This window comes from Girardinichthys multiradiatus, chromosome 24, assembly GCF_021462225.1.
Source record: "Girardinichthys multiradiatus isolate DD_20200921_A chromosome 24, DD_fGirMul_XY1, whole genome shotgun sequence".
Classification (NCBI taxonomy): domain Eukaryota; kingdom Metazoa; phylum Chordata; class Actinopteri; order Cyprinodontiformes; family Goodeidae; genus Girardinichthys; species Girardinichthys multiradiatus.
Genome location: NC_061816.1, coordinates 18,762,400 through 18,782,352, shown reverse-complemented (window position 1 = coordinate 18,782,352; position 19,953 = coordinate 18,762,400). Strand labels below are relative to the sequence as shown.

Below are 19,953 nucleotides of genomic sequence, written 5' to 3'. Positions count from 1 at the left end.
GGCAGCGTCAGAGGTAGTGTGGGAACTATAATTACCTGCCACAGATAACTGGGTTCCCAAACAAAGAATGGAAACAAAGTCTGATTTCCGACTCAAAAGTAAGGACCTTCTTAACAGCAGTTCTAGCTTTCACAAAAGTGACTCAAACTAAGTTTATTCGTTTATTTTTCTCTTCCAATCTTAGCCAAAGTTAGGATGAGTATTTAGAAACTCAAATGCTGCACGGAAACCTTTATATTTCAAAGAGATGAACTTGATTATACAAGTTATATCCTTTAATCTGCCAGTGGTTCTCTGAGCATGCTATGGGAATACCATAGACGCAGTGAAAATGACTGGTAAGTAGAAGTAAAAAGTTCAGAATGAGCAGGTTTAAAACGACAAAAACGAATAACTGGGGCCATGCAATTATATTTGTAGCCACGTTTTTACTGAAAGTCTAGAGCAGCCCCATATTGAAGCTATTAGAACTTTAGGAAAGATTTGAAATTTAAAATAACATATTTATCCGTAGTGTGGAACCCTGTGAAGGAGGTCGTTAGTGGAAGGTTTGCATTGTGTTTGGATTTAAAATGTTTGCATTTAAAAAAAAATGCAAACATATTAAAATTGCTCACAAAGGTTAAAGGAATATAATGAATGATATTCTAGTGGACGACATGGAAAAAAAAGATGATGTATTTTATTTACAGACATCATTGCTGCCTTTCACCTAGTCTTTTTGCAATGTTCATTGAGCCCCTGGCTGAAGCAATTCCACAAACTCAAGAAATTAAAGGTGTAACAATAAATGAAAAGGAGCATAAAATTCTTCACCATCGATGTTTTGGTGTTCCTTGAACATCCAAATACATCACTTTCCAAACTGCTGGAAATGTGTGGTTACTTATCTGGATACAGGATAAATATATCAGAAACTCAGATACCTAAATATTTGGGTTTTCGTGATACCTTTTGAAGGTGTCTAATTGAATTTTAATTGGAAACTTGAATCTATCATATATTTGGGAATAGAAATAACAAGACTTTGGAGATCTCAATAATAAAAACTATATTTAAGTACATGAAATACAAAAACATATAGAAAGGGGGAACACCCTTGCATTAGACCTCTTAGCTCAAGGACTGAGATTGTAAAAATAAACATCAAACCAAAGCTTTTGTTTTTATTACAAGCATTTTCAGTAGAGGTCAGCCTAACTCAATTTACAACATTGGACAGGACCATTTCTGGGTTTATTTGGGGGGGAGGTAAGGAACTCTCCAGCTGTCCAAAGAAAAATGTGGAACGTCATTACCAAGATTAAGAGAATGCTATTATGCCTCACAAATCAAACATCTATACTACTGCTGTAAACCAGATGTTTGTGGAGAATAGGTAAGGAAACAAAAACAGAACAGCCGATTGAAAGCATGGTTGGAGATAGGGAAATGTTTGAAAGGCATAACAATTATTTGGACCCCATAACTAAACACCAACTAATTATATGGTTTAAAATACTCAAGATACATAAAATCCCGACAAATGCATCAAAACTAAAATGTGTAGCATAAGATGACAATTTAAATCCTGCTTTATATGACCAGAGTTATAACTACTGGACTTCCATAGGGATTACAGCATGGGGTGTGTTGGAAAAACATGGGCTGCTGTGGGGATAGTTTGTGATTCTACAAAGTACTGAATCAAGGGTTCTAAATACAAATAAACACTTTTTGTAAAAAAAAAACCAAAAAACAAAACAATTTCCTTCTACTTCATAGTGTTGTGCTTTATAATAAAAGCTCTCCAGAATAATTAGAAGTTTGGGATGTTAATGTAACAAAATATGAAAAAGGTTAAAGATGTGAACATGCATTATTTATTTTATATATACAGTAAGCCACAGTGATGAAGGCCACGTCATGTTCATCAAACAGACCAAAGTTCTCAGTTAGCATTAGATCTTTATTTCTCATGTCACTTTAAAAGCTTACAATTAACTTGGGAATTTTCAAATGACACAAGCAAAGATTATATACAGTACTAATAAATCAGCTAAAATAAAGGAAATCAAATGTACACATTTTGTTATTTCTGTAGAATGTTTTTTTTCTGAAAGGTATAGATATTTTTTGCCAGAGGCAGATGCCCATATCCATAAAGCATTCTGTATTTCCATACTTAATTAACTCTTTGCCGTTATAAAAATATCAGATATTTCTTAATTTTTCTCAATCCCTGTTTTGACAAGTGCATCTTGATGCGACTCCTCAACATTATTGCTGCAACAGCACAGTAGTAAATTCTGGAACTCTTAAGTAAACATATATAGTAAAACATGGCTATTAGCAACTGGTTTTGTTTCTATTTTTCTTCCTCTTACAGGAGTCTTTAAATACGCGACACTTTCAAAGTGCACAAAACGGATCTGAAAATTAGAACAAAAAAAAAAAAAAGGAAAAGAAAGGTGCAAATCATACTACTGGTGAAAGCGTGAGAGGGCATGGCACTTCTGTAGCAGGAGGTGAAGCTGACAAGGATGGTGTTGAACTCTGCAGTTGGCTTGATCTGATCTGGCCAGAATAAATGATGCGATTTAACTCTGTGGTTAGATATGGGCCGGCTACCGGAACCACGGTTGTAAAAAGTTATGTTTTCCAAGCTGCTAAATCATAGTGTTTTCTTGGTTGTAAAAAGTCCTTTAATAAAAGTTAAGACAAAGCTCTAGAGCATCTGGCGTTTTCTCTGACAGTATAGGGCAGGAATGCCCCGCCCCCACTTGTTGCTGCACTGTGGGCCAGCTAGCTGGATTATACTATATAATTTTGCTTACACTGATGTATCAAAAACAAACAAAAGAAAGCCCCAAATGTTATAGATAACGTTACAATAGGAATAACTTTCCTATCATTTTTGTTCAAATACAGCAAAACCGTATCTTTACTAAAGGTCATCAAACCATAATGATCCAAAGCCACCACATGCCTGTTTTCTTTGCCACTTTTTCCTCTTTTCCACCTTAGTTTCTAAATACTGCTAAACCAAAAAAAAAATATATAATAATAAAATACTTTAAATGATATCGGTTTAATGTGGTTCCTTCTTGTAACTGTCCACTACCTTTATTCTTGTAGTAAAGTTGTTCAGCTTATGAAAAACATGAATACAGGTAGCAGTTTGGCTGTGTCTTCTAAACAAAGTTAACTTAATGATTCTGCAGGAAGTTGAAATGAAACACTGGAACTCATTCACTGGAAAAGTAAACACTGACAATTCTCACAGATGAGTGAAACAAAACCAACTAAATCTGCGACAAATGCTAGAAAGCTGAAAAAGGCAAGGCATTTTCTGTCGGAGTAACCTTTGAGATGTTTAAATACCTACTTTATCTTTAATCAGTATCTACAAAATGCGCGTTAATCATTTTGTACACAGTGATTTACTGCAATGATAACTTGTAATCATGTACAGCATGGCGCCCCCTCCTGCCTTGGAGGACAAAGTCCACTTAAAGCACTTTACCTGAGGTTTCTTTAAGAATGCTGCAATTTGCCTAAACAGGGAGTTTTACACACTAGACGCAACACACACACACACATACATATGCGCGCGCACATACACACACACAGCTTGTACACTTGGATAACATCCCTGCAGGTTCATCAAGCGTGCTCTCATAGGTTTTGGGGATATGATGTCTGCATTAAGAGAATGGGGAGGGACTAAAGTCATCTTAGGGAGTCAAGGGAGACTTTTGGCTCCTCATCCAGCAAAATCCATGCAGAGACGCTGTTGTGTGAGGCATGAGGAGCATCACATGTGCAAAGCCCAGGGACAGACTTGGCTGTTGCTGTTTTTTGCAGCTGGTCGCTTTTATTATGAGTCTTTTTCTTCTTGCTGCACCATCCCAGCTTCCAAACATCTTCTCACGTTAATGGATAAAGAAGCTCTGCAAAGTGTCTCTGTTCTCCGCTTTGGAGTTCAGTCTCTTTTTTGTTTGTTTTTTTTAAATAACAGGCTAAGTTAGCGCCCCTCACATGGAGGTCAAATGCAGCCAGCTGGTATTGAATGACTTGACCCTCAACGTTCAACCCTCTGACGTGGCAAGGGTGTTGATGGGATGTGGGGACCTGGGAGAGCAGGTTTGGGGTAGAGAGACAACCTCTACGGGGAGGAAGATGATCTTCTGCTTGTGGAGAAACTGTAAAAATAAAATAAAACAAGTCAACGATGGAGCAGATAGTTATCTGTAGCTCTATTCTGTCTTAACATGACTAAAGCTGTTACCTCTGAAGCCTTTGCACCATGTGAGCCACAAGAGAATCAGAGATGCCAGGGTAGGCCTCTTCAGCCAGCAGGATGGCCTCTCTCAGCTCGTCCAGGACCAGGGGGTTCCCATTCACCTGCTCCTGCCGCGCCTTCAGCTGAGGTGTGGGTTAGAGAGGAAGAGATTTAATAAGAACAGTGACCCAGCCAATTAAAGTGCTCTGTAAACGTATCCACACCCTTTGAACCTTTTCACATTGTGTCACCTTATAACCACAGACTTCAGTGTATCTTATTTTTTTATGTGATAGACCAGCACAAAGTAGTCAATCAGTGTGAAGTGAGAGAAGGAAACACTGTTTTCAAAAACATTCACAAATGGAACTCTAAAAGCCTCTCTGTCTCTGCTGAAGAAAGGTATGTTCACAGTATGATACTGCCACTACCATGTTTAAGTATGATGTGCAGTGTTTTCCACCATAGTATTAAGTATGTAGGCCAGAAAATTCAATTACAGAACAGCAGTATTTATACCAACATTTAATCACGCACAGTTGGAGTCAATTTACTAATGATTTTAGACAGGAATACATGAATACCACTATAAATATACAGGGATTCTACTCACGTCGTTCAGTATATTTATAGCCTCATACAATTTTAATCACTACATTTTGGCCTCTTAACCAGAGCACCTTTTATTTGTTTATGGTGTTCTCTAAATGCCTTGCAGCAAACTTTAGTGAGAGTTTCTTTTTGCCACCTTCTGTCAATTCCAGATTTGCAAGGTGCACAACTAAAAGTTTTCCTGTTGACAGGCTCTCCCACCTGAGCTGTGGATCCCTACAGCTCCTCCAGAGTCCATGGCCTGTCGATAGTGGGAATTGTCCTATAATCAGTGTTCAATCCATCATCTTTTCAGATGATGGATTGAACACTGCTCTAGAATATTTCCACAGCTAAGGATATAGTTTTATCACCCAACCCTGCTTTAAACGTCTCCACAGCTTTGTCTCTGAGCTCTCTGATGTTATCTTTGGTCTTGTTCATGCGGTTTGTTCAGTAATGTTCTCTGCAATCTGACGCCTTCCCAGAACAATTATCTTTCCTCTTGACCATTATGGACTACTTTGAATTGTAATGTAAATCATTTTGCAAGGCGTTGAATATAACATCTCTACAAACATTTCTCACCCGAAATGTCTTTAGCAGATAAAATCTCAAATATATAATAAAACAACTTGAAGAAATCGAGAGGTGACAAGATTGGAAGCAGTGCTTGACAACCAGCAGGTGGTGCTGTGATTGTCCCTGACACTGTAGTGGATTTGATTTTGTAAGGATGTTATCAAAATGTGTTGTACTCCCACCATCAGCAACTGAGATGAGACCGTATGCGTTTTTTTCCCAGACCAACATCGTCTTCCCACAGTGCCCCGAAGAAGGACCATTGGTTGTTTTCCCGTCTCTAGAGAAATGTTTCTCAAGTAGCGCCAGATTTAATATTGTGAAAATACTCAAGGTTCAACAGTCCTACCTGCTCTTCAATCACAAAAGTCACATTCAAATGTATTGTTCTGCAGCTGGTCATAAATGACGCATTTGAAGACTGAAGCTAGAGTTTGTATAAAATCCGACTCGGGTCAAAGATGGCATCTATACAGACTATGGACATGTCTGATCTAAATAGCATACCAGTAAGGTTAGCCTTTACAATAAAGCAGACTGAATAAATTTCACCCATGTTATTAGATGTTAAACCGTCCTCCTCGTTCGGCTCACTTTGACCCCAAATGTCATTCCTACCCCACACCTTACCACTGTCTCACTGGGCTTGTTCTGTACCACCCATTACCAAAGATGAATTCATCCACAAAGACCGTGAAACTTCTTCTGACCATTCTCTTTCTTCTTGCATTAAACGTTTTTGCTTCAGTACAGTGAAAGGAATTGGAGGGGTCCCTAATCATCTTGCTACAGAGAAAATCTAAAAACACTTCGTTTCACACACCAGGAAATGGAAAGAAATATTCTCACAGAGTCTGAAAGTAAGGTTAAAGAAGAACCCAAAATTAAAGCAATGTATGACATATTACAGAGTCTGATTTGAAAAAAACCAAAACAAAATCCAAATATTTTTTGTTTGAAGAAAAAAAGAAATCACATTATTGACTCATTCAGAGAGCAGACTAGGATCCTTACCTCTGCTAATGCGGGAGAAATGACCGTGGTCAGGCTCTGTGAATAAGGCCTCCTTGGAATGTCTTTTGTCTGAGGAAACGCAGGAAGCAAGAAGGAAATTAAAACAGTGCAACTTCAGATTGTGGACACGATAAATAAATAAAAGGTTTTTACGGAAGCATTGGCTGACCTGGTCCGTCACCCCTGACTGTCCCTCTCCGTTCTGCAGTTTCTTGGGATCCTTCTCTCGAATGGTGAAGATCCAATCATCACTGCCAAAGTCATTCCCACCCGACGCCTGGCCATCGTGTTCTCTGATTAGACAGGTATTTCAGGGGGATTGTCAGCATAAATAAAGACACTGATCAGTTTTAAAATAAAAACTGAAGAATAAACAAAAAAAAAACAAAAAAAAACATGTTTTCTCCCACTGTTGAAACTGCAATATACTTACGAGTCAGACTCATCTGAACTGGACTCTGTAGTTCTAGACTGCTCAGCCTTCCATCTCTTGTACTTGTCCACTAGCTCGGTCAGGTATGACGTCTTTTTCGCATAGCGGACAATCAATTTATGCTTCAGCAGTTCTTTGGCAGTCGGCCTCTGTGGAATGGGCAAAAGAGAGGCAATGCAGTCTGGACAAATGAGCATACAGAAATAATGCAGAATTACACTAGACTACATACAAAACTGGGCTCTTTGTTGAGGCAGGCCTCAATAAACTCCTTGAGAGGTTTGCAGTAGTTGCCCTCGAGTGTGGGCGGGTTGTTCTTTGGAATGAGGAATAAGACCTTCATGGGATGGAGGTCTGAGTGGGGCGGCTCGCCTTTTGCCAGCTCGATAGCGGTGATTCCAAGTGACCAGATGTCGGCCTGGAATGCACAGGAGAAATGGAGATAACGGTGCCTTGCACAAGGATGCGAACCCCTTCATGTGTTACATTTTCCTTGTTTTTATTATGGGTTGTTTGCATAGACCACCAAAACGCAGTGCATAATGTTAAAGAGCAGTTTCTTTATTTCAAACATCTTGTACAAATAAAAGTCTGACAAGTGTGACATACTTTTATGCTACCCCCCTGAGGCTATACTCTGTCAAACCACCTTTATTACAGCTGCAGGTTGTCAGGGGCTTGTCTCTAAAAGCTTTGCATGTGTGAAAACTAAAGTTTGGCATATTCTTTCTTGTAAAATAACTCAAGTTCAGCCAAATAAGTGCAACAGGGTTTCTTCAGCATTGTCTTGTATTTAGCGCCACCCAACTTCCAAACAACTCCAAGCAGCTGCCTCATCTCTGCAGAAGAAAAGCATCCTTACGCTATGATGCTGCCTCCACCATGTTTCACTATTGGGATTGTGTGTTCAGGTTGATGTGCAGTGCTTTCTGCTGCACATAGCGTTCCCTACATGACTTGTGGAAAACTGCAAACAGGATTTCTGTTGGCTTTATTTCAACGTTGATTTCCTTCTATCCAGTCTTCCATAAAAGCCAGATTTGTGGAGAATGTGATCAACAACTGTTCTGTCAACAGATACTCCCAGTTAAGCTGTGGATCTTTACAGCTCCTCCGGAGTGCTTAATGCTACGTTACAAAAACATGTGTTTATCACCCAACCCAGATTAAAATTTGCCCACATATTCCCAAGAACCAGAGATTCTGAATGGTTGTTTTTGGTTTTATTAGGAGTTTACACATTATACCTTTTGAAGTGTCAACAACACCTGAAAAGGCAAATGATTTGGGAGGCATTTAGGGTAAAATAATGCATCATGGGATGCAAATAGAAACCCATGGCTTTAAACTCACCTTAGAGTCATAAGCGGACTGTTTGATCACCTCCGGGGCCATCCAAAAGGGCGTCCCGACAAAGGTGTTCCTTTTGATCTGAGTGTCTGTCAGCTGGCCAGCCACTCCGAAGTCAGCCAGCTTTACCTCTCCTTGCTCAGACAGCAGCACATTGGCAGCTGTGGACCAGGAGCAAGGTGACAAACGTAAGGCTAGAAGAGTGGAAAAACTCTGCTTCATCTTTACAAAGCTGTCCATCTACATCATCGATTTGGCATCGACATCAATTCTCAGGTGAAATACAAACTGTATAATGAATGAAGGCTTAAGTGGATGTCAATAACATTAATGTGCAATATGATATTTATGCACTCTGAATCCATTTAGTCAGTAAAACGCAGTCAATCAAGTACCTTTAATATCTCTGTGGATCTTCTTCTCTGAGTGCAAGTACTCCAGACCCTTTAGGATCTCTCGGAGGATTGTGGCAATCTGAGTCTCATCTAAAGGGCCGGGCTCCATCTATGATAGGAAACAAACAGAAACAGGGATAAACGGCAATCAGGATCTGCACTCGTTTCTCTAAATGGCAGCAAAATGTGTAGATACATTTTAAACTGGTTTGGATTTGTTTTGTTGGCTGGTAATGTACAGGACTTGACAAACAGAAATGGATAAACCCAGAATCTAAGTCAATAACAAGTAAAGTGTATTACAATATAAATACAAGAATCATTATCCTATGGAAACCTACAGTGCTATGAAAAACTTTTTGCCCCCTTGCAGATTTCTTCTGTTTTTTTGGGGGCTTTTTTTGTCACGCCTAAATGTTTCAGATGATCAAACAAAACTGAATGTAAAAAAGACAAACATAACCAGACTAAATATAAAATACAGTTTTTAAATTAGGTTTTTATTTAATAGAAGAAAAGATATCTGAACCAACCCAAGTAATCTTCCCTGCTGTTAAATCAGAAATCAGCTGTGATCTACTTACATTTTTGGTTAAATTTCTTTAGCCACACCAGGGTTTGATTATTACCAGATCTGGTTGCCTTGACTAGAAAATGTGCGGTCCCTCATGCACACTCTGACCCATACGTACGCTCCTTTTTGAACACGGGAAACTTGTGACGCAGGTGGGGAATTGAATTCTGCATCATGATTCCAAATCAAACTTTAGTCATGGATCAACTTTGTTACAAGCATTCAGAACCGCAGTGTTATTTATATTGCCTTGTTGAGCCATAACTATAAATAAGGACCTCTCAAACAAATAAAGGCCTATAAGCCAACTTAAATCTTAAATTAAGGTCCACACAACATCTCAGTTTTCTCATCATCACATTCCTCTCCCCGATGATCACCAGGGTGATGTGTACCACAGATCAACACAAATTGTGACAGGGTGTGAGGCAATAACACTAATTGCTGTAAACATTTTAATACCGTGGTCACATTCGTGCATAATGTAGCTGGCACTGCTGGAAGACCTTGCAAATGGGAGAACTAGGAGGGAACGTGTTTTTTAAGGGATCACCAAGATTTCCTGGCCCATGATGATGACTGGCTGATATGCCGATTAACCTCACTAGAGCATTGCTCTGGGATCTATGTGCTCTACTGGGTCAAGTATCAGAGAGAGCGACCTGTTCAGTTACAGGTGTTAACCACTCTGGGGTTCCTGGCAACGGGCTCTTTAAAGCGCGTGTTAGCCGACACGTATGTGTTTAACATAATCAACAATTAGTCAACTCTCGGCCTCTGCCTGAAGCCACTTTTAGGAACAACATAATCCTGTGAAATGATCCATAGGTCTGGAATATCACAGGTAGCTCTAAGTGTAGTAATACCTGCCGTCCTGGATGGCGTTGTTAATATGACCAGTCCATACATCAGAGATCCCCACACTGTGGCGACCAAACATGATATTTATTTCGACTCTCCACCGCATCGCCGTGAACATGGTTGCCGTTGTTGACCATGAAGTAACATTGATCAGCTGGCTCATTTAATACACACTGACATTCATGAGGTGCTTTGAATTGATCATTTATGATTGAATGTAGGCATGTAGTGGGCAGAACATGAGGCGGAACCTTGTACGCAAATGTTAAGGTGCAGCTGTGATTAATAAAGGGGAATTGCTTGCTGGTGTGTGTGCGCAAGGTTTTAAAAGTATGGAATTTCATTGGCTTATGCCATTTTCGCCTTTTGGGCGTACATAAACTTTTAGTATAGCTCCTATGCAATGTTTAATAAATGAGATCCCTGTAGATTTAGGAAATCATTTAAACCTGTCTGACAACATGAAGTAGGCTAAGAAAAATCTCAAAAAGCAACATCACGCCCTGACCTAAAGAAATTCAAGAAAACATGAGAAGCAGAGTCATTGCCTTCTACAGGTACACCTCAAAATAGTAGAATCACATGAAAAAGTAAAATATGTTTTGTCACTCATTTTAGAAAGTGAAACTTGTATTATACAGATTCATTACACAGAGTGAAATATATCACGCTTTTATTTCTGGTAATGTTGAAGATTATGGCTTACAGGTAATGAAATCCCCTAATTCAGTGTCTCATGAAATTAGAATATTACAGTATTCAATTTTTTTAATGTACCTGTATCAACGTGGAAAGGGTTATAAAGCTATTTCTACAGCTTTGGAACTCAAGTGAACTACAGTGAACTATTATCCGCAAATGGTGAAAATATGAAACTGTGACAAACCTTCTTAGGGTGGCCAGCCTGCCAAAATTAGTCAAAGTGTGTATCAAGAAACCAGAACAAACCACTGCAGACCTCACTTGTTAAGGCCAGTGTTCATGATTCAACAGTAGGAAAGAGAGTGGGCAGAAAATGTCATCCATAGGAGAGTTAAAAGGCTAAAACCACTGGCGACTAAAAATAACACAGTAGCCCCTCTTACAAACAGGATTTTAGAAAAGGAATATCATACCAACAATCAAACATGGTAGCGGTAGTTTGATGGTCTGGGGCTGCTTTGCTCCTTCAGGGCCTGGATAATTTGCTGTTACTGATGAAACCATGAATTCTGCTCTCTACTGGAAAATCCTGAAGGAGAATGTTTAGCCAGCAGTTCATGACCATAAGCTCAAGAGCACTTGGGTTATGGAGCAGGACAATGATTCAAAGCAAAGCATCAAGTCCACCTTTAAATGGCTCAAAAGAAATTAAGCGCAGGCGTTGTGCAAGACCTTAAATCCTCGTCTGCAAACACGGGGACCCAAACAATCATTAGGTTTAGAGGACAATCACGTTTTCATGGCACTGTATTTCTTCTCATTGTGCTCTAATAATTCAATCTTTGTCTGATCTGACCATAAATCATATCATCAGAGGACATATGACTTGTTCTTGTGGGTGGCTGATAGGTTTTGTCGAACTTGAAGTAGTGGGGACGTCTGTTCTGGGTGGCACCCTCTTGGTAATGAAACTTCTTTTACTGCTTTCTCGCCATCTTAGATTTTTGCTGAATTCCTCTGAGTTCCTGGGTATTCATCTGTATTGGACAGTGCAATTAATAAAGTGGTGACTTTGCTTCTCAATATTTAGTTTCATTGTGGTAAATCACCATCAGCACAAAAAGTTTTGCTCAGCTGCACAATAGATTGCAAATGTATTGTTATTCCTATATCACTGTCCACAATATGCATGTTGCAAAGACCTGCTTTGTCTGCAAAAACTATTAGCTAATTATTTAATTACAATGCATCCAGGCTCTCCCTCTGTAATATATGTGGTGAAACTTGTTGTAGAAGGTCAATTGGTGGTAAAGCGGTCAAGTCATTCAGCAACCAAGTTATTTCAGTACCAAAACAGCAGCCACCAGCCAGAAGCAACGTCTTCCTGCTGAGACGGAAATATCAAATTTTATTTTTTTCCAGCAGCTGCATCAACTACTCAATATATACAGGTCCTTCTCAAAATATTAGCATATTGTGATAAAGTTCATTATTTTCCATAATGTCATGATGAAAATTTAACATTCATATATTTTAGATTTATTGCACACTAACTGAAATATTTCAGGTCTTTTATTGTCTTAATAAGGATGATTTTGGCATACAGCTCATGAAAACCCAAAATTCCTATCTCACAAAATTAGCATATCATTAAAAGGGTCTCTAAACGAGCTATGAACCTAATCATCTGAATCAACGAGTTAACTCTAAACACCTGCAAAAGATTCCTGAGGTCTTTAAAACTCCCAGCCTGGTTCATCACTCAAAACCCCAATCATGGGTAAGACTGCCGACCTGACTGCTGTCCAGAAGGCCACTATTGACACCCTCAAGCAAGAGGGTAAGACACAGAAAGAAATTTCTGAACGAATAGGCTGTTCCCAGAGTGCTGTATCAAGGCACCTCAGTGGGAAGTCTGTGGGAAGGAAGAAGTGTGGCAGAAAACGCTGCACAACGAGAAGAGGTGACCGGACCCTGAAGAAGATAGTGGAGAAGGGCCGATTCCAGACCTTGGGGGACCTGCGGAAGCAGTGGACTGAGTCTGGAGTAGAAACATCCAGAGCCACCGTGCACAGGCGTGTGCAGGAAATGGGCTACAGGTGCCGCATTCCCAAGACCTGGGCTACAGAGAAGCAGCACTGGACTGTTGCTCAGTGGTCCAAAGTACTTTTTTCAGATGAAAGCAAATTCTGCATGTCATTCGGAAATCAAGGTGCCAGAGTCTGGAGGAAGACTAGGGAGAAGGAAATGCCAAAATGCCAGAAGTCCAGTGTCAAGTACCCACAGTCACTGATGGTCTGGGTTGCTGTGTCAGCTGCTGGTGTTGGTCCACTGTGTTTTATCAAGAGCAGGGTCAATGCAGCTAGCTATCAGGAGATTTTGGAGCACTTCATGCTTCCATCTGCTGAAAAGCTTTATGGAGATGAAGATTTCATTTTTCAGCACGACCTGGCACCTGCTCACAGTGCCAAAACCACTGGTAAATGGTTTACTGACCATGGTATCACTGTGCTCAATTGGCCTGCCAACTCTCCTGACCTGAACCCCATAGAGAATCTGTGGGATATTGTGAAGAGAACGTTGAGAGACTCAAGACCCAACACTCTGGATGAGCTAAAGGCCGCTATCGAAGCATCCTGGGCCTCCATAAGACCTCAGCAGTGCCACAGGCTGATTGCCTCCATGCCACGCCGCATTGAAGCAGTCATTTCTGCAAAAGGATTCCCGACCAAGTATTGAGTGCATAACTGTACATGATTATTTGAAGGTTGACGTTTTTGTATTAAAAACACTTTTCTTTTATTGGTCGGATGAAATATGCTAATTTTGTGAGATAGGAATTTTGGGTTTTCATGAGCTGTATGCCAAAATCATCCGTATTAAGACAATAAAAGACCTGAAATATTTCAGTTAGTGTGCAATGAATCTAAAATATATGAATGTTAAATTTTCATCATGACATTATGGAAAATAATTAACTTTATCACAATATGCTAATATTTTGAGAAGGACCTGTAGTGTCTATATTTGTCAGGAACCTGAAACAGAAATACATTAGGCCCCTTTTTAATGTTTTTTTTGTTGGGCTATATCATTGTCGCAACATTCACCAATATTATCGTATATTTTCCTAATATTGTGCAGCCCTACTCATCTAGAACTTCCTAATGTCTTTGAAACACAAACCTCTTTAAGTAGCATTACACTCTACTGTTGTCACTCATCTGCCATCTGAGTTGTGATGAAATTCAGCTAAAAGAAACTAAGCACACAAAGACAAGCAAGCAGATGTTTTTGGAAGAATAGAGGGGGGAAAAAAAATCACTTACCAAATCTAAGGCAGAGCCCCCACCTAAATACTCCATAATGATCCATAGCTTTGTGTCCTGCATTGATGGAGACAAAAAAAAGAACAGAAGCTCTTTACTGCTTGGCTGCATGTTAGAGGAACACACACACATCCTCCCAAATCCAGATGCTTGATATTTTACTGTGTGACTTCCATCAAGCCAGTGGAAACTTAAACAGGTTTCAGATCATCTGAGGCTAATCCTTTTTAATTTGGGATTAATCAGGTGGGAAACGTGGGTTAAGAAGGACAAACTCATTTCCATCAGCTCATTTAGATCTTGCTCCACAAGCTTTGGAAAAGTAGCTGTATCCCTTGAATTTTTCCACACTTCGTAACTTTTACAACAACTTTAATGTATTTTATTCTGATTTTATTGGACAGACTGACACAAGGTGAACCTCCGCCCCAGTCTAAAGAAACAGGTTTCCTTTCAGGATTATCCTGTATTTACCTCCATCCATCTCCCCATCAACTCTAACCAGCTCCCCTCTTCCCTGCTAAGGAAACGCATTCCCACAGCATGATGCCGCCACCACCACCACCATGTTTCAGCATGATATGCAGTGTCAGTTTTCCACAAAATGGGAAAAAAAGTTACTGGTATACTTGTGTAAATCTGAAATTTAGTGGTTACCTTCAAGTATGAGCCATAATACTTGGTAACAAAAGGACTGTCGCACTGGCTCAGCACAGTGATCTCCTGCTGGATGTCTTCAATCTCATCCTCTGCTTCCTCCAAGTCTATGATCTTAATGGCCACCACCTTTTGTGTACGATTGTCGATGCCTTTGAACACCTCGCCGAAAGAACCTTTGCCAATGCGCTCCAGCTTGGTAAACAGCTCCTCGGGGTCCACTCTGACATTCTGGTTGGTAATGGAGAGGGGGGTCGGGAGCAAGGGGAAGGAAAGGGTCGGTGGATTTAAAAATGAACATAATAAAAAGAGGTTGGGAGTAAATAATAAAAACTTGCAAGATGGCATTCTAACAGGATGCATTATTTCACTTATTGCAACTCTTTAGGTTTATGTACAGAAAGACACAGGAGAGTTAAAGGGGAAGAGTAATGACTGGATAACATGCAGGTTCAAAATAAAGGTAATAAAATGAAAACAACTGCTAGATTTATTAGTTTACTCCATTTAAGGCCTATATAAACCATAAGTATTTTGATGATGGAAAAAAGAACTAATAATTAATCAGCATCTTTGCTATAAATCATCTAATAAATCCAGGTTGTCTTTTTTTAAACTAATAAGAAAAACTAAATCTGCCCCCATGGACTTCAAACGTGACATTCAGAGAAAACAACTGAAAATCCGTCCAGTGAATTTACTTTCCACAATGTTAGACGGGCTGTTTTTCTCTGGCATTTACATCATCGTGTGAAATGGAGAGAAAACAACTTCAGTGCCACAGGAAGTGAACTAAAATGACTTAACTCTCCAGAGGCTGTTATGTGGAAAACATTAGAGTAGGCACAGACAACATTATTATATGACCTCTTTTGAGCAACGAAATGTTCATTACATCCACTTGAAGGCAGCTAAAATTAAAGCAGAGGACTTTTGAAAGGAGAGACTCTCATGACACTAAGAAAAAACATAAAAGCACAAAAAGATGCACAAATGCACAGTCAATTTTAATCAAATGTCACCTTCTAGAGATGAGCAGTATGTAATGTTTTGAAAAGTGACAGTATTGCTTAAGAGTTACAGTGCCATTCAAAAATGTTCATACCCTCTCTATTTAGTCACATTACAAACCACAAATTCTATGTATTTTATTTAGGATTTTATATTAAGACTAATAAAGCATAAAAAAATGATACAAGGTTTTTGGAATGTTTTACAAACATTTTTAAATGTTTATGGTTGTCCTACAGAAACATGAACCTCTTTCAGAGTCTCAAATCTTTTGCAGCCTCTAACAGGTTTTTCTCCAACATTGCCTTATACACTGCTCAAAAAAATAAAGGGAACACTTAAACAACACCATATAACTCCAAGTAAATGAAACTTATGTGAAATCAAACTGTCCACTTAGGAAGCAACATTGATTGACAATTAATTTCACATGATGTTCAAAAGGAATAGACAACAGGGGGAAATCTTTGGTGATTAGCAAGACACACTCAAAGGAGTGGTTCTGATGTTTTGGTCACTTTTGAATGTTGGTGGTGCTTTCACACTCGTGGTAGCATGAGACGGACTCTACAACCCACACAAGTGGCTCAGGTAGTGCAGCTCATCCAGGATGGCACATCAATGCGAGCTGTGGCAAGAAGGTTTGCTGTGTCTGTCAGCATAGTGTCCAGAGCCTGGAGGCGCTACCAGGAGACAGGCCAGTACACCAGGAGACGTGGAGGAGGTTGTAGGAGGGCAACAATCCAGCAGCAGGACCACTACCTCCGTCTTTGTTCAAGGAGGAACAGGAGGAGCACTGCCAGAGCCCTGCACAATGACCTCCAGCAGGCCACAAATGTGCATGTGTCTGCACAAACGGTTAGAAACCGACTCCATGAGGATGGTATGAGGGCCCGACGTCCACAAATGGGGGTTGTGCTCACAGCCCAACACCGTACAGGACGCTTGGCATTTGCCAGTGAACACCAGGATTGGTAAATTCGCCACTGGTGCCCTGTGCTCTTCACAGATGAAAGCAGGTTCACACTGAGCACATGTGACAGACGTGACAGAGTCTGGAGACACCGTGGAGAGAGATCTGCTGCCTGCAACATCCTTCATCATGACCGGTTTGGCAGTGGGTCAGTAATGGTGTAGGGTGGCATTTCTTTGGAGGGTCGCATGGCCCTCCATGTGCTCGCCAGAGGTAGCCTGACTGCCATTAGGGACCGAGATGAGATCCTCAGACCCCTTGTGAGACCATATGCTGGTGCGGTTGGTCCTGGGTTCCTCCTAATGCAGGACAATGCTAGACCTCATGTGGCTGTTGGAAAAGATGGATCAGCCTGTAGTGTGTTTTTCCACTTTAATTTTGTGTGTGACTCCAAATCCAGGCCTCCATTGGTTAATAAATTTGATTTCCATTGATGATTTTTGTGTGATTTTCTTGTCAGCAAATTCAACTTTGTACAGAACAAATATTCAATGAGAATATTTCATTCATTCAGATCTAGGATGTGTTATTTCAGTGTTCCCTTTATTTTTTTGAGCAGCGTATTTAGCCCCATCCATCTTCTAATCAACTCTGAACAGCTTCTCTGTCCCTGCTGAAGAAAATCATCCCCACAGCATGATGCAGCCACCACTTTGTGGATGGTGTGTTAAGGGTTTTGAGCAGTGTTGGTTTTCCACCACACAGCATTTAGCATGTGTGTGCTGGTCCCTTCACCATTTTGTAACTTTGCAGTTTTTGTCATTTGAGATATTTCACTCTCATGCAAAAAAAAAAAAAAAAAACACCAATTCTGTAAAGTTATTTCCTATATTCCACTAATGGTCTGCTGTAAAGAAATGCTGTTATGAGACATCAATAAATAATATCTACCAACAGGGGATCCCTTAGTTATTTTGGTTTCATCAGGGTTCCCAATCTGTCTTGGTTTATTAGAGTCACTGGTCCAAAAAGGGATCATAACCAAAATAAAAGTAATGTTTTTCAACAATAATGTATAATTAAAACAAAGTACATGTGATATTTTAGCATTTTTACCATTTATCTAATTAGTACATAAATATATTCAACTGCAAAGAGCAAAAACAAAGATGTTTTAAATACCGGAGCAAAAAACAGTTTGTTTACAGTACAAATAGAAGTAGGAAGGAACAAAAGGGCTATGCGTAGGTATAAAATGTAGGAACAAATTGGCAAAGGGTCAAATTAAGCCAGTGACCTTTGCATGTAGCCCAAAAAGTCTGATTTTGGTCAGATCTGACCAGACCACCTTGTTTTGCCTAAACTATGGAAACATGTGTCTGCATTAGCACACCGGAATCACATAATTAGGTCATTAGCAGGACTCTTTGAAATCTGAGCGAATAGAGAAGTTATGTAGCCATTTGATTTAGGTGTGTTGGACTTGAAAGTTGCAGACAACGGCCCTCATTTAATGATATTGAACGTTTGGGAGATTGTTTTATAATCTAACCCTGCTTTGAAACTCTCCACAACTTTCTTCCTACCCGTCTGCTGTGCTCCATCATGATGCGGTTTGCTCAATTTCTTTAGCAAACTTCTGAGGTCTTTACTGAACAGCTGTATGCCTACTGAGATTAAATTACAACCCCAGTTGGACCTTTTTAACTGGTTTGTGTTCCCCTGGACTGCATTAAAAGGGGAATACAAATACTCACCAAACTTTTCTGACATTTGGCTGTAAAAAATGTTTTGATAGTGTATCCTTTAAGATAAGTCCCTGTTCCAACTCAGTTGTTTCAAATGGCTGAATTAATTGCTCAGCATGTCATCAGGCTCTGCAGGAGCCTGCTGATAAAACCATTCATCTCATTAAGGTGTGTTGGATCAGCCGAACATGTAAAATATTCAGGACACTGGCTCTTGAGGATTGGACTCAGCAACCCCAGATCTATCACATGCAATCCCAATAAAATACACTGAATATGCCGTTACATGACAGAATCTGAAAAAGTTCAAACTTTGTCAACTCTTTTGCAAGGTAACAACTTTTGGGAATATCTCTTTCTGATTTGTTACATTTAGATGGCATAGCATTTTTAGAAGACAACACAGGTCACTTATGAGAATTTCCGAGCTGTACCTGGGTCCTTAAACGCTCCATCTCACTAAGCTGTAGGTGCACAGCATTATTAACCCTCTACAAGGACTCAGTGTACAGTATGTTCCAATAATGCCCTCCACTGCATACGGTAAAACGAGCACACTAAAAACATCCAGCTTACCTGCATCCCTGGCAGGTTACCCTGAACGGGAGAATGGGCCATGATGATGCCGACTGGGTTTGCTCCTCGTCCAGTAACGCAGGGGCTTAGATCGCCCCGGCTGTGATGCTTTCAACGCTATTAATCCTGTAGGACTCCTTGCTATTCAAATATGAAGAGGACAGTTTCCGCTGCAGTTAAACAGTGACACCGCCGTCCTCCCAACACTCACCGGAGTACCTTTACAGTCACAGAACAACCCTAAGACTGCAAAAACAGCTGAGCACGCTAACTGACGTTTGCTAACGCTGATGCTAGCTGTGAAGCTGCAAACAAGAAATCCGCAATGTGAGCATGCTAACCAACTTGCTAAGCGTTAAATCCAATTTATCACTTTAGAAAGTTGAGCCGCTATAACTAACCCGATCTCCAATAGCTTATTTAGAAGGAACAGCTATTAATATTGGAATAAGCCTAAGTCTCACTTTGTGATCGCACAACGTCTCGGTAACGATGCTGTCAGCTAGCAAACATGGTTAGCAGGTTAGCTCCCAAAAGACCCGATAAACGGTCCTTGCGCGCGCCGCCGCGGAGCGCACAGTGTTTACATCCGGCAAAAACAAGAGCCGGAGTCCGGGGTGCACCCAGCGTTTATCTCCGTCCCGACCAGTCCTCAACACCGCTTAAAATCTGGCGTCTTCAACGGCGGGGCAGCTCACAGATGTTTTTGTTTCCTCCCTCACTTTCGACCCGTAATCTCGGCCATCTTGTCGGTGCCGTGACGCCGAGCTGGGCGGATCCGGATCAGCAGCAACATCCTGACATCTCAGTAGCTTCGGTGCTGATGCCAGCCACGAGCTGTTATTCTTATAGCTGTACAGAAACGTTCTGTTAACCCAGTAGCATAAAAATGCGAAATGCAAAAACCATTAAATTAATAATTCCAAATACTACGAAAAAACAAACGCAGCCGCATTTAACATCCAATGATATATTAAACATGTGTCATGGATGGATTATTATTTTTACCAACA

The 19,953-nt window shown here is 40.2% G+C and overlaps 1 protein-coding gene across 1 annotated transcript; it reads right to left on the bottom strand.

The window, feature by feature from the left end:
* Positions 1-1,927: 1,927 nt before the first annotated feature.
* Positions 1,928-19,738, bottom strand: stk24b (serine/threonine kinase 24b (STE20 homolog, yeast)). The gene is made up of 11 exons (XM_047355534.1): positions 18,941-19,738; positions 14,693-14,923; positions 14,036-14,092; positions 8,630-8,738; positions 8,238-8,395; positions 7,117-7,302; positions 6,885-7,033; positions 6,621-6,744; positions 6,452-6,520; positions 4,271-4,407; positions 1,928-4,184 (listed from the first exon to the last, which is right to left on the bottom strand). Exons 1-11 carry the CDS (start codon positions 18,980-18,982, stop codon positions 4,148-4,150), a joined length of 1,299 nt encoding a protein of 432 aa, XP_047211490.1. The 5' UTR covers positions 18,983-19,738; the 3' UTR covers positions 1,928-4,147.
* Between the last annotated feature and the right edge of the window lie 215 nt (positions 19,739-19,953).

Excerpts from the sequence above, each read along its gene's own strand:
- stk24b (XM_047355534.1), bottom strand. The coding sequence starts at position 18,982 with ATGGCCCATTCTCCCGTTCAGGGTAACCTGCCAGGGATGCAG. Across the intron at positions 14,924-18,940 it reads GTAACCTGCCAGGGATGCAG|AATGTCAGAGTGGACCCCGA; the intron begins GTAAGCTGGATG and ends ATTACCAACCAG. Across the intron at positions 4,408-6,451 it reads TTTCTCCCGCATTAGCAGAG|CTGAAGGCGCGGCAGGAGCA; the intron begins GTAAGGATCCTA and ends CCCACACCTCAG.